Source organism: Chroicocephalus ridibundus, chromosome 8, assembly GCF_963924245.1.
Source record: "Chroicocephalus ridibundus chromosome 8, bChrRid1.1, whole genome shotgun sequence".
Lineage (NCBI taxonomy): Eukaryota > Metazoa > Chordata > Aves > Charadriiformes > Laridae > Chroicocephalus > Chroicocephalus ridibundus.
Genome location: NC_086291.1, coordinates 19,683,760 through 19,697,509, shown reverse-complemented (window position 1 = coordinate 19,697,509; position 13,750 = coordinate 19,683,760). Strand labels below are relative to the sequence as shown.

Below are 13,750 nucleotides of genomic sequence, written 5' to 3'. Positions count from 1 at the left end.
CCCTCTAGAAGAAGCATAACATGTTTCAAGATATTCAAGAAATCTAAGTGGGAGATTCACAGGCTGCTGGAACAGTAGCTGGAGGCCGGACAAAATACTCTAGGGTGTCTAAAATGACATGGATGTATTTGTTTGGATCACTGAATCACATTCTCTGTGTTATTCCAAAAGGATTTAGACCACAGGCCCAGGCTTGCTTAGACAGGGCTCAGCTACCCTGTCTTCACCCCTCAGGCTACTTTGTCACAAATGAGCAAATTCTTTGCTTGGATGAGGCACAGCAAGGGGTTTATTTTCTTGCCATGTCTGCTCAACAAAGAGTGGCCAAGGGCTTTTGCAATAAGAAAAGCATGAAGGTGGAATAGAAAAAATTAAAAAGAAAAAAAATCGAAATAATTGAAAAACCCAAAACTTTGAGCTTCAGAAGGTGCTCTTTCAGGAGAAGGTAAAGCAAACCATTAATGTAGTAAATCAGGGAAAAGAGGCAGGTTTCTGAGTTCCTGTTTCCTGCTGGTCACAGCAGCCTCCCAGCAGCTTTCTTGACAGGAATTCTGCTTGGCCGTGGCCCTTGACAGCATGATGCAAAGGTATTAATTGGTGTTAGCAGTTTTGTGCTAAATTCCTTCCATTCTGCATGGGAGCTCTGTGCACTGCAGTAGATTAGCACTGCTAATACTGAGCAGAAAAATTGAGAAGAGCAGTGATCAAGCATACCCACTTTAGCCGCCTCCCAGGAATGTGGCTCAAGTAACTAGCTACCTCCTAGCTATCTCCCTCCTACACAGCCTTTACATCACCAGAAACTGCACTTCCCTTGCATACCCAGAGCCTCTTTCTGTGGGCAGCCTGCCAGCAGGACCGTGAAATAATTGGCTCCCAAACCATAATCTAAGAAACAACAATATATGTTGTATTTTTGATGAACAGTCTGATAAAATATGTCTCAGAAAAATGTCAAGGGCTGCCAGGGACCCATTGATCCAACAGCTTGAGTGTGACTAATATAGCTTGTAAATTCCGGTATTCCTCAATACAAAATCCTTTTGGAATAATGTGTAGGATCTGGATGGGATATATTTACAGACCTTCTCAGGTCTTACACACTGATCTTCACCCTGTGATGTGGCAGGTGAATTATGCACTGAGTGCTGGAATGGTTGTGGTTATATTCGTTGGATTCAACAAGAAAGCATACACTTCTCCGACCAACCTCCCTGTGCTTGTTGCCTTGCTGCTTCTGTATGGGTGAGTGTTCAAGGTTGTTCCTGTATGTGGCGCCCTGTGTTTCAAAAGGAAATGGTTTCATGTTATTGAGCTCAGTACTTACTGAAATCCAGTTTTAAAGAATAAAACTGGATACAATACAGGTTAGAAACAGATTCTGTCCCTGCTCCAGGATATGTATACACTCTGTCCGGCCACATGCTGTAAAGGACAATTTTTTGTCACTGCCTTATATTTTTGAGCATTAAATGTGATCCTTAACAGGAAAATATATTTGTTTGGTTTGCTGCTTTCTGATATGTACCTTGTGCAGGAATTTAGTGGCTGTTCATTTGCCTCATTGACAGCCAATACTAAAATACCTTCCAGCATTTAACCCAAGGGCAAAGAGTACTAAGTCTTCAACACTTCTTTTAACTTCAAATGAGTATTTGTGTTGGCAAAATAGCATTTTATAAGGCTGACTGAAATTCACTTTCTCTCATTTAATTGATGATCATATACTTTTATCTATAAAATCATATTCCTGATAGCCATGCAGCTGATATGGTCTAGGCAAAATGATTGACCAGGTCTATTTCTACAGTTAAAGGAAGAAATTAAGCTTTCATGTTCTTTGAATGAAAATCCTGAGAAAATGCAAAGCATTATCATCATTTAATGACTGTAAAATACCCAATGTTAAAAAATGCTATCAGAATGTTCATTTGCTTTAATTTTTCATTATATCTTTTTAAAGTGCAATAGTAGTATCTTTAATAATTTGCCTGTGGCTCTACATATTTTTTTAAAATACAGTAATTCTTGGTTGGGTGGATGGACACTTAGAATTTTAAAGCCTCTACCAAGATGAAATTTTCAGAAAAAATATAATCACAGAAAAAATATAATGGCAGTCACTTCAATAATAATTTCATAATTTGCTACTCAAAATAAAAAACGGAAAGGAAGGTAAATTCATAGAGTCGTATATTAGCCCTTGCATCCAGCTGCGGTCACAGTGGAAAACTTAGGATGATTCTTGCTGACCACACGTGTATTGTCCTGTTAAGCAATTGAGGTGGTTGTTACTGAATTCTTCCTGTCGAGACTGATTGTTGCTAAGCATTGTAAGTTTATTCCAGAGGAATACTCCTTTTGTGCTGTTCCACATGCATTAACTATGTCCCAGAAACCATAGCACAGGAAGCTCCAAATCAGGAGTAAAAAAAAATAATAATGGTGGAGGAGTCAGAAAACAATATCATAATTGACCATTTCTGATTTCTTCAGACAGTTCCAAAGGCTGAGGAGTATCTAGCAAAGCAGTACATCCTATTTGCTTTATCTAACATTTCTTTGTTTCTCCCTCCTGATGTACAATCCAGTGAGAAGTGCAAGGATACCTGGAATGATAATAACCTTCTTAGCTTTAAGTTTTCTCAATTTTAGCAGTTTTTATGGCCCTGCATTTTAACAGGAAAAAAACAAAACCAAAAACAACTAAGCAGAAAAAGCTTTTTATCTAGTAACCAGGGAAAGAATACTGTAGTGGCACCTCTGATTGGCGAACATAACACCATTTCATTACACTTGGGATGAGAAGAAAGCTCAACTTTGTGTTTTCATTAAGCCAACTGATATGAGAATACTGAGAACCTGTTACCATAATTTTTCTATCTATCTTTTGCATGCAGATGGGCAATAATTCCCATGATGTACCCTGCTTCTTCTTTCTTCAGTGTCCCTAGCACTGCTTATGTTGCATTGTCTTGTATTAATCTCTTTGTGGGGATCAACAGCAGCGCCATTACATTCATCCTGGAGTTATTTGAAAATAACCCGGTAAGTAATGTTTTTGTTGACACCTGGTTTTAAAGAGTTGTGCAAAGGGTGCCCAAGCATAACCTTCTCTAACAGTAACTGGTTTTCTCTACCTTGCCATTTTTTTCTGACAGTAAATGAGTGGGGAACTTGACGAGTAACTGCAGGGACAGGTGAACAGAATAAGCCAGAGAAGAGACTCAAGGCAATTGATATATTGGATTACACACACAAGGAATGACACTGAGTGTTTTTCATCCCTATGAGCAAACTTCTGTACACTTCACAAGTTGAGGAGGAGGGGACAAGCACTGTTTTTGCCTCTGCAGCTTGGGTTGTACAGGAAGAGGTAGATGATAGAAAATCATGGAGTCACCACTAAGTAAGGAAAGACACTCCTGCTAGTCATGTTAGAGGAGGTATTCTGCTTATAACAGCATTTTGAGAGTTTCCCAAAAATGTTTTAAGAACACCAGGAAGGTGACAAAAGTAGAAGAATAGACAGCGAGTGCCAAAATTAGTTGTTAGAAAGGCTATGAGATCAGTTTATAAAACACTGTTAGCTTGTATGCACTACTACTACCACCTCTACAGCTGCTGATACTCTGGCCACTGAGACTGACACCCTTTCTACATCTGACAGCAATCCAATTAGCATTACTGATAGTGCATTTTCAAACACCATGTGCTGATCAAGCATTGCTGTTTGCTGGGGGGGAAGAGCAGATCTTGGTTTAGTTCATGGTTTCTTGGTTTAGTTCATGGTTTGAAGGGCCAACTTTACAATACTTTCTATCCCTCACATTCCTGCATTCTCATCCATGCTTCTTGATAGCACAGGGTTCAATCTAGTGCTATTCAGTCTGTGGGACAGCAGGCCAGTATTGTTATCTTTGAGAATATGTTTCTGGTGTAGACAGTGTCTCCAGAGGGAAAACTGCCCTTCTCTGGATTCAGTGTTGGTGCAGATGACTGCTACTGCCGCCTATGCTGTTTTGGGTGTCTCCACATTGCACCAAAGTCTACTGTGTAGTTATGCCCAGACACTTTTCAATATTATGGCAGTCCTGATTATGGAAATATTCCAGCTATAAATAAAGATGTTACTACAAAAAAATACCACTCTTTCTTGTTGCTCGCAGTTGCTGTTTGTAATAGCTGACACCAGAATTACATGTTACCTCTGCTACACAGAGAAATACTTCATTACAAAGATTAATTTCTCTCCCCATTGACAGTGTTTCACATGCACCTTGCCTGGTGCAGTGTATGCCAGCATTCTGCCATGCTGTGTTCCAGGTTGCAGATGCTTTGGATGTAACTTGATAAATACTGTTTTCTCTGTTGTAAGAACACAGAACATCCAGTTTCTCTGACGTGACAAAGAACTTTTTGCTCATGTTGCTATGTTTTCTTAAAGAAGCCTGGTTTCAACTGCTTATTATGTTGTTTCTGTTTCTTACAGTCTTTGCTGAAGTTTAATAAAATACTGAAAAATGTGCTGATTGTCTTCCCACATTTTTGCCTGGGCCGTGGACTCATTGACTTGGCCATGAACCAGGCTGTGACTGAAGTATATGCCAGGTTTGGTAAGTAAGAGCCAATATGCAACAAGTTATATCAGTGTCACATGTCCTGACCTTGGATGAGGTGATTGGAAGTGTTGTCTTTGAAAATTAGTGGCTGTTTCTGGCATTCTCCCCTTTTACATCATCAGGTAGATGAGCAGCATAAAAGTTCAACCTTTCTGAAGGAATTACAACTACTGATAAGCTGCCAGAACACTACAGCCCAACCAGTAGTCTGCGTTGGAAATGAACCCATTTGTTCAGTGTCAGATTATGGTGTCTTTTTATCATTTCTTCTGAAGTCCTTAAATCATTACAGTAGGTTATATTGTTTCATTTTATTTGAATACTTCAGCGGCCTTCATGTTAATGCTTAAAGTGGCTGCTATTCTTCAAATGCATCTTCTTGGGGTACAGGTATCTTTGACATCAGACAAATTCTTATTAAAAGAATAATCGTATAGCAGAACTCATCTGTTTTTATGCAGAAAAAGTGTCTTTTGCATGATCCATGCAAATTTCATGTTATGATATCCAAATTAGTGCATATTCAAAGAGCTTATATTCATTTTTGCTCCCATGCAGCAGCTGAGCTTGGAGTGTATTTTCTTAAGAATCTTTATAAGACACGGGAAAATGGAGACATTTCCTGATCGTGATCAAATAAAGTACAGGTTTTCATCCTAAACCATTATCATTATGCCTTTTGTTCTGAGGAGCAGTATTTTGTTTCAGCAGTATTTCAGCTTGCTTTCTGGTGCTCTTTCTCCAAAGGTGAGGAGCATGTTTCCAATCCTTTTCAGTGGGACTTTGTTGGAAAGAACCTGGTTGCCATGGCCGTTCAAGGGGTTGCATTCTTCATTCTGAATCTCCTTATGCAACACCATTTGTTCTCCACAAGATGGTATGTCTGAAAGTTTGTATTAATGTTCCTTTATTAACAGGGTGGGTGTCTTTGTTATTTTCCATGTCCCTCTTTTTTCTTTTTCTCTGAATTTTTAAGCTTTTTTTTTCTGTTTACTTACATGTTTTCTTCTTAATTTGTTGATATCCTGGTTCAAGAAAGCATTTACAAGTGCGCGTTATCTTAACAGGATTTAAGAATATATTATTAAAGAACGGAGGTTCTTTGAATTGAGAATTTAATGTAATTTTTTTTTTAGATTAAAACACTGTAATAGTGAGATGATAAAATGACTTGGAAAGTTTGTAATGTCATAAGTACGGGCATGAGGTACCATCCTGACATCCCAAGACAGGAATTCTAGTCCATTGCACAGGACAGTTGCAGCCTGGACACTGTCCAAGCTTCCCCTCTGTGCTTTACAAATGTGCCTCTATGTCAATGAAAGCAGCTACCTTCCAGGTGTGAGTGGGTCATTCACTCCTGTTCAAGATTGCCAACAAGAGTACTAATTGGTACAATTATGAAAATACTGTCTTACAGGGAGATGTACTCAAAAGATCTGTAGGACTATCATCAGCTACTGAGGAGCAGCCAAATAGCAAATGCTGCAGCTGAGGGGCAGGTTATGCCATATCAATGACTGACAAGGCATGCTCTTTTGAGCAAGCCATTTCCTCCCTTTTTAGTACTTAGAGATTAACTTTCAAAGGTCAGGGATTCTGACAACAGCAGGAATGCTACAGCCAATGTCACGTTGTGAAGTTTCTGTCCCACTGCTTCCACCAGTCACATTTTTGGTAATTGATTAGCCATAGTTTCACACTGTTATTCTAACTACACCCAGGGCATCTCATTGTTTCTGCAGTCAATCTCGTGGGGTTTTGCAGGTTTGCTGAGACCGCCTTGTCACCTATTATTGATGAAGATGAGGACGTTGCAGAAGAAAGAAAAAGAATTATGAATGGAGGGAACAAAACACATATCTTAGAATTACAAGAACTGACCAAGGTAATATTTTGAGATGAATTAAACAAATGAGTCTAGTGTAAACTTATTCTTTTGGAATGTATTTTAGCTGTGGATTCAGATGGTATTGTTTTCAAAACCAACCTTGTGCCTTAGAAAATAATAGCCATTTTAGAAGTCAAGGCTTGACATGTTATTTGGCTGTTTCCTTTGATTAGAAATCAAACCACAGGGAAGTCCATCAAGGACAGTGCAAGCCTCCCTCCTTGTTTGAGGTTTATTTTTACCTCGCATCATCCGATATGACTGTTATATATTGAGTGTCCATTTCTACTACTAGTCTTTTCTTCTACAATGCTGTTTTTTCCATAGGTGAGTTTCAATCTCAAGTTAACCATTTGGTTGCTTTCACATCAAGGGCTATAGTTATTGCAAATTTATCTTCTTTCCAGGCATTGAAGGCATCTGAGTTATGCTATCAGAATGCATGCAAGCTTGAGCTACAGAAATACAACAATTGCACACATTGCTGGGATCTCATGAATAGAGAATTGGAATATCATTCTTCAGACTATCTTGCTGTATTGTTTCACTTTGATTTGATATGTCAAAGATAATTTGTCCTATCTGCTCTGTCTCCTAGTGTTAAAGATACGAAGTAAAAGGCTGCATGCAGAAAAATTGTTATTTTTAGGGGTCATTACAAATTTATTTAATGTAACTAAATGTCTGACTTTGTAGAATACTTACTCTTTAATTTTCCGTTTACTCCTGTTTTGGTTCTAAAGTTGCCTCATCCCAATAGCATTGAACTAAAAAATTCAGAATATTTTCTTTGCTGTATATGTCTTGAAATTGGATTTTTCTTTTTTTTTTTTTTTTTTCCTGTCAATTTAGATTTATGCAGGTAGGCACAAGCCTGCAGTGGACAGACTCTGTGTTGGCATCCGTCCTGGAGAGGTAGGTTGTTCAATAACACTAGATTACGTTCCATGGATCAGTTCGGATTTCATGCCCCTGCCGATTTGTGAGTTGGAAATACTAAAGAATGCGATACATTTTGTAATTTAGTGCTTTGGTCTTTTGGGAGTGAATGGTGCTGGCAAAACAACAACATTCAAAATGCTGACTGGAGATACTGATGTGACATCTGGAGATGCTGTAGTGGCTGGCAGTAGGTAAGTACCTTAAAAAAAAAACAACCTGTGACAGTCCATTTATCAGGGCAGAACTGCCCAGATCATATTCTCAATGACCCAGCAGCTCTTCTCCAGTTTTATGGCACTGACAGAAACCACAGCTAACACACACTGGCACTTCATGCTTTTAACGCTCTGTTGTAAAATCTGTTGCTAAGTTATAGTAATGCTAACAGTGGGACAAGGCAAGAGCTTGCAAACATAGGATAAACAGTCCAACAGGGTACTTTGAGCTGAGCTTTGGGGCATTTCTCTGGCTGTTTCTAGCATCTTTGTTTATACAGAGCTGGCATAATATTGTAAATTAATACAGCATGACCTGGTATTCACTTATGTTAGTTTTGTTCTAAGTTGTGTGTCTTCGTTTGTTGGGTGTAGTTGGGATTGGATTCTTTGTCCATTGATGTGATTTGAATAACAGCTATTTTGTTGCAAGGACATGGTCCTGGGCAACCTGCTGTAGGTGACCTTGCTTGAGCAGGGTGGGTGGACAAGATGACCTCCAGAGGCCCCTTCCAACTTCAACCATTCTGTGATTCTGTACTGTTCCTACTACTACTACCAGCAAAGTGTTATCCTTGTGTCTTGCCTGTCTGGTCCCATACTCTGAGATTAAATTGACTGATTTTTTTCTTTCTAGAAATAAACACCATCTGTAAAAAAAAAAAAAATTATCTGAGTGGCTGTTCAAAGAACTTCTTGTTAAGTTAGCCTATACTTAAACATGAAAATAGGTGAGGGAAAATGGGCTTAAACTCTGAACCAGGACTGAGCTGACTTAGATTGACAATATATTCATTGCTATTTTGTACAGGCAGATGTTTTAGTAGGGTGTTGTATCAGGAAGAATTCATTCTCCTCTTACAAGAGTTGTTGTCCCAGAAAATAAAGATTTTATGTGGAGGGCCCATCTCTGTCTTAAAGCTAGTATTATAGATATAAGATTCTTTTCTTTGTTTCTCCAGTATATTGACCCACATTTCTAATGTACATCAAAACATGGGATACTGCCCTCAGTTTGATGCCATTGATGACCTGCTCACGGGACGAGAACATCTTTACTTATATGCACGCCTGCGGGGGGTTCCAGCAGAAGAAATCAAGAGGGTAAAGCGTCCTTGCTTTTGACTTATACATAGTTGCAGTGCGTATTTGTGATGATTAACTGGGTTCATAACATGCCAAGGGCATGAATTTCCGAAGTGGGCTTGCCATTCTGTGTGTTGAAGTCCTGGGAGTTGTTCCTGTCGTTTGGACAGTTAAGTACAAGACTGCACTATCAAATGGCATTAATGCTACTTGCAAAGCTGTGGTGCCAACTGTGGAAGGCTAAATCTGCAGTTGCTTTGACTTGGAACTGCACTGGTTGCTGTTTTGTTCTTGTCTTTAAAGTTGTTCATGTACAAGAAAGAAAACATGAAGATTCCAAAAGAAAATAACTTAAATTCTTGCACAGATAGGAAGTCTACGGCTGGGGCTGGTTTATGGCTTTCCATCAAGTAGTTAGAATTCCCTTCAACGTCAGAAATTTCTTTGGACTCCTCTGCTCCAGTTCTAAAATGAATGTTCTAAAACCCAGGGGATTGCCATGCCTCTGACAGAAGAGGGATGTACCAGCAACCCCGTCTGTTATGCATTAGCTACTGTGTTAAAAAGATGGTCTTTCTCATAGGTTGCTGAATGGGGCATCCAGAAGCTGGGACTTCCGATGTATGCAGACCACCTGGCTGGTACCTACAGTGGTGGCAACAAGCGCAAGCTCTCCACTGCCATTGCACTGATAGGCTGCCCACCACTCATCTTGCTAGTAAGTATCATAGTGATAGTTCAATACAACATCTTGTAAAACTACATGCGGAAGAGGTACAAGGATGTTTATGACAGTCCTTGCAAGCTCCTTTCTGCCCTTAACTTACATCTACTTCAATGTAATTTTGAGTTCTTTTATTTCAGGGATACACTGGGATGCATAACTATGTTTTCAATAGACCCCAAGCAATTGTGAATGAAAGATCTTCAACAAAGAATGGTTTGAGATAAAATCTATAATCCAAACAAATCTGAATTTGAATTTTTTTTCTCCAAGATTTTTTAAATTTTTTGTTACTAACTGGTTAACTGACGTATGTAGGACCAGGTCCTTAGCTGGTGTAAATCAGGGTGACTTCACTAGCTTCTTGGGTTGAGAAACATGTCCTATTTGTTTATGTAAGAAAGGTTACCTGGGGAGAACTCACTCTCCTCTTACAAGAGTTGTTGCTGCAGAAAAGGAAGATTTCATTCAAAATGTCCATCTTTGTCTTAAAGCTAGTATTATAAGATTCTTTTCTTTGTTTCTGCAGTATATTGACCAACATCTCTAATGTCCATCAAAACATGGGAGCCAAACTTGACACAATTTAATGTAACTGCTACTGCATGAGCCTCTTTCAATTTATTTTTATTTTGTGTCCTAAATGTTTTTATAATGCAGTATCACAAATGCTTATATTTTTTGATGTCTAAGACCTTAGACTGGGGACTGCCTTTGTCGTAATGGTCACTGCATTCCCTCCCTTGTAGCTGTGCCAGACACAGACAACATCCTACTCTTACCTGCAATTTCTTCTACTTGTTTCCTTACTGCTTTGTGCTAAGAAGTACATTTCTACCCATTCACTCATATGCTTCTCAAGGTGCATATGCTTTCCCGAGGCACAGATTTCAATAGGGAAGCAGCTATATGCTAGGGCCCAAACACACAATGACTTGATTCTAAATAGATTTTCGTTTTCTTATCTGCTTCTCTGACTGCAGTTGAGTTAACGTTTCCCTTACAGGATGAACCAACTACTGGAATGGACCCTCAGTCCCGGCGCCTCCTGTGGGACTCTATTGTCAGCGTGCTCAGAGATGGGCGAGCTGTGGTTTTAACCTCACACAGGTAAAAAGAGTTAGAATTCAGAATCCCAGAGTAGCTGAACTTCATCTGCTGGCTTTTATCTCAAATATCCGTTCTTTGTTTTGAAAGTATGGAAGAATGTGAAGCCCTCTGTACTCGTTTAGCCATCATGGTAAAAGGTACCTTCAAATGCCTGGGCACAATTCAGCAGCTAAAATACAAGTAAGTAGAATATTTTTATGGCGTTTTTTTAATGTGAAAAATTAGTGTATGTGATGTGTACTGTTCTTAATATAGCAATCCAATCTGAAGAGCTGTTGTTTAAACAGACCCGTTTTTGGGTGCAGCTCTGTGGTATCCTACACAATTTGAACAGACCTCATTTCAACTCTGTTACGCCACACACTGTCTCTGCAGGGCTAATACTGAGCTTCTTACAAAGCTAGATCTTATGCATTATCTTTCAGATACTGTTAATGTTTTCATAGATGATGAAAATTAATTTCCTTCCTGAATAATGAAACCATCTCTTCATCCAACTCCCAAATCCACATGTGCTTCCCAGGTTTGGAGATGGCTACATTGTCACTCTGAAAATCAAAGCTCCAAAGTCTGGGCTGCCTCCAGATCCTACTCCTGCTGAGCAATTCATACACATGAACTTCCCAGGGAGTTTACAGAGAGAGAAACACTACAACATGCTGCAGTATCAGATTTGCTCCTCCTCTCTGGCTAAGATTTTTCGGTTAATAATCTCCAATAAGGAAAACTTGCATATTGAAGAATATTCTGTGTCTCAAACAACTTTAGATCAGGTGAGTAGAAAATAAAGCATCCATGAGAAAGCCTGTCTGGCAAGAATTAGGCAATGTAAAGGGGATGTATCCAAACAACTGAAGGACTAAACTGTTCAGAGTAGAGAATTATCTCACACCTCTTTCTTAGGCAAAATTCCCAGACCCCTCACCAAGGAGGGTGGATCAGATATGAAATCTGTAACTAATTCCCTGTTTAAATAGGTGCCATTTGAAATCTGCTAAGACAGTGTTTCCCAGATGCCAGAATTCACACAACCCATTCCTTCAGGAGCAGCAGTCTGAGCAAGGTCAGCTATTCAGAATAAGGCTTGCTGAGCTGTGAATAACGTTTTATTTTAAATAGGAGATTTGGACTGTCTTGTGTCAAAGATACTGTGATATTTAGTTAAATGTTTATATGTCTCTGTCATACATTTTTATACAGGAGCAATTGGACACACAAAACCTGGAAAGTCCACTGGGACTGTTGGCAATATCCACTTGCTAGAGGGTATTAGCCCCATCTGCCTGCTTTCCTAAGTAGCTGAGGGTCCACATATGCGAAGCTGTCTTGGCTGGGAATCCTAGAGAGACATTCCTGGCTGCCTTACAGCTTCCTACTGAAATGTTCTGTCTCCTCTTTCCCATCACAACCAAACTCACTTACATTGTGCAGGCCACGCAACCCATGCTGAACCCATCTCCTGCTTGAGAAAAAATAGGATTTTAGTTGCAAGTAAGTCCATCCAAAGGAAGGAAGTTGCAAGGATGTTTATAAAATAAAGACAGAATTAGCAATCCGTGCTGATAACACAGTGCCTCAGTTCAGTTCATGTCTATGGATTCCCCTTTCTGTCTCTTCCCTGCAGAGAGGCCAAGAGGATGCAAATGTACAGAGACATTCCACTAGCTCATGTCAGTTGATGAGATGGTGACACTTTCTGCTTTCCTCACACAGGTTTTTGTGAACTTTGCTAAACAACAGATGGAGGATGAGGAAATTCCTTTGCATCCCCGTGCAGCTGGAGCCAGCCGAGAAGCAAAGGTGTCCCCCTCTCTGCACCAGCAGGCAGTTGCATAGACTATTACTAGAGTCACTAGGGCTTAGAGTGTGCACAGTGCAAAGATGTGCCATATCAGAGCAGTACAAGGGTAAAACAAAGGTTCCCACACTCAGTATTATACTGATTTTTTTTTTCCACACCTTTCTGAGCACTGTGCTCACAACAGCAACAGTCAACTTCTACTGCTCTGCTAGAAACACTACATGCTGAAAGTGTCAAAGGAAAGGCAGGTCCTTGCTATACAACCAAATCTTCCTCTAACATAAAGGTCATTATAAGATACAAGAAGAGAAGTCTCATTCCTCGTTATTGATGTGTGAAGAGCATCATTAAAGAAAATTTCTCTGCGTGGACCTTTCAGGCTGTTAGGTTCTTCTTGTTTAACTCTTAAGTCAACTGCTACCAGTCAGCAGACAGTTCTCAGGGCAGAGAGCATTGCCCAGCTTAGAAGTGGATTCCTGCCATCCTGAGTGCACAAGACTACCAAGGTCAGAACATCAGTGCTGGCTGAGGGAGCTAGTGCTGGGAGGCTGCTTCACTGACTCACCAGGCTGCCAGTGAAAACACAGTTGTCTCAGCAAGAATGAGAAGAATTAATTCAGATCCTCAAACCCAGGCAAGAAATTTGCTTTAAAAAAGAATCTTAATGAAAATGATCTCATACTCGTCTCCAAGTTTCTTAAATAGAAGCAGAATGTCAAAATGGAGATTAAAAGGAAAGAGAGGATGTCCAAATCTGCCAAAAGTTTTTTCTTCTCATAGAGGCCTGGAAAGATATCTTTGTTACTAAACAAGATCAAATTTTTCTTCTTTCCTGTGACTGGACCTTAAGTGGGTGTAAAGTGTGAATAGGGTATGTGCTTTCTCTGTGCTCGGAAGCAAAATTTCAACCTGCTTGTTGAAACTGAACTGAACTCAGTGGGAAATTGACTTTTAGCTCTTTTCTGTGGATCACAGTTAAACTAGTGGAAAGCAATGATACTGAAAACAAATTCATAATGATCTATTGCTTCAGTTATCTATGAGGTCTAACCATCTTTAAGAAATTTTCTTTAGGTTACACAGAAATAATATCTGGGTCATGTATTTTTGCTGTGTTAGGTTTTTTCTTCAACTGATGTAGATCTTTTTTTTTAATATATATAAGGACATTCTTGCTTTTTTCTGTACAAAATATTATGAAACTTCAGCAACCAGCTGTCGTATTCTTCTTTTGCCATAATTATTTCAACTGATTTCAAAATGTAGTCTAGAATTTATTGCATGTTTCACCCTTACAAATAGTTGCAAAAATCTTTCTATACACCCATTATAGATAAATAAATTAATCATGAAACAAAA

At 39.3% G+C, this 13,750-nt stretch overlaps 1 protein-coding gene across 1 annotated transcript in view; it reads left to right on the top strand.

Annotated features, from left to right (window-relative positions):
* The window catches only part of ABCA4 (ATP binding cassette subfamily A member 4), a 78,065-nt gene extending 64,321 nt beyond the window's left edge, over positions 1 to 13,744 (top strand). The window contains exons 38-50 of the mRNA XM_063344488.1: positions 1,130 to 1,245; positions 2,901 to 3,048; positions 4,493 to 4,616; positions 5,370 to 5,499; positions 6,390 to 6,510; positions 7,366 to 7,428; positions 7,540 to 7,646; positions 8,633 to 8,774; positions 9,340 to 9,474; positions 10,487 to 10,590; positions 10,678 to 10,770; positions 11,114 to 11,363; positions 12,304 to 13,744. Coding sequence (XP_063200558.1) covers positions 1,130 to 1,245; positions 2,901 to 3,048; positions 4,493 to 4,616; positions 5,370 to 5,499; positions 6,390 to 6,510; positions 7,366 to 7,428; positions 7,540 to 7,646; positions 8,633 to 8,774; positions 9,340 to 9,474; positions 10,487 to 10,590; positions 10,678 to 10,770; positions 11,114 to 11,363; positions 12,304 to 12,426 — 1,656 coding nt within the window. The 3' untranslated portion in view covers positions 12,427 to 13,744. The remainder of the gene's footprint in view (positions 1 to 1,129; positions 1,246 to 2,900; positions 3,049 to 4,492; positions 4,617 to 5,369; positions 5,500 to 6,389; positions 6,511 to 7,365; positions 7,429 to 7,539; positions 7,647 to 8,632; positions 8,775 to 9,339; positions 9,475 to 10,486; positions 10,591 to 10,677; positions 10,771 to 11,113; positions 11,364 to 12,303) is intronic.
* Positions 13,745 to 13,750: the final 6 nt, after the last annotated feature.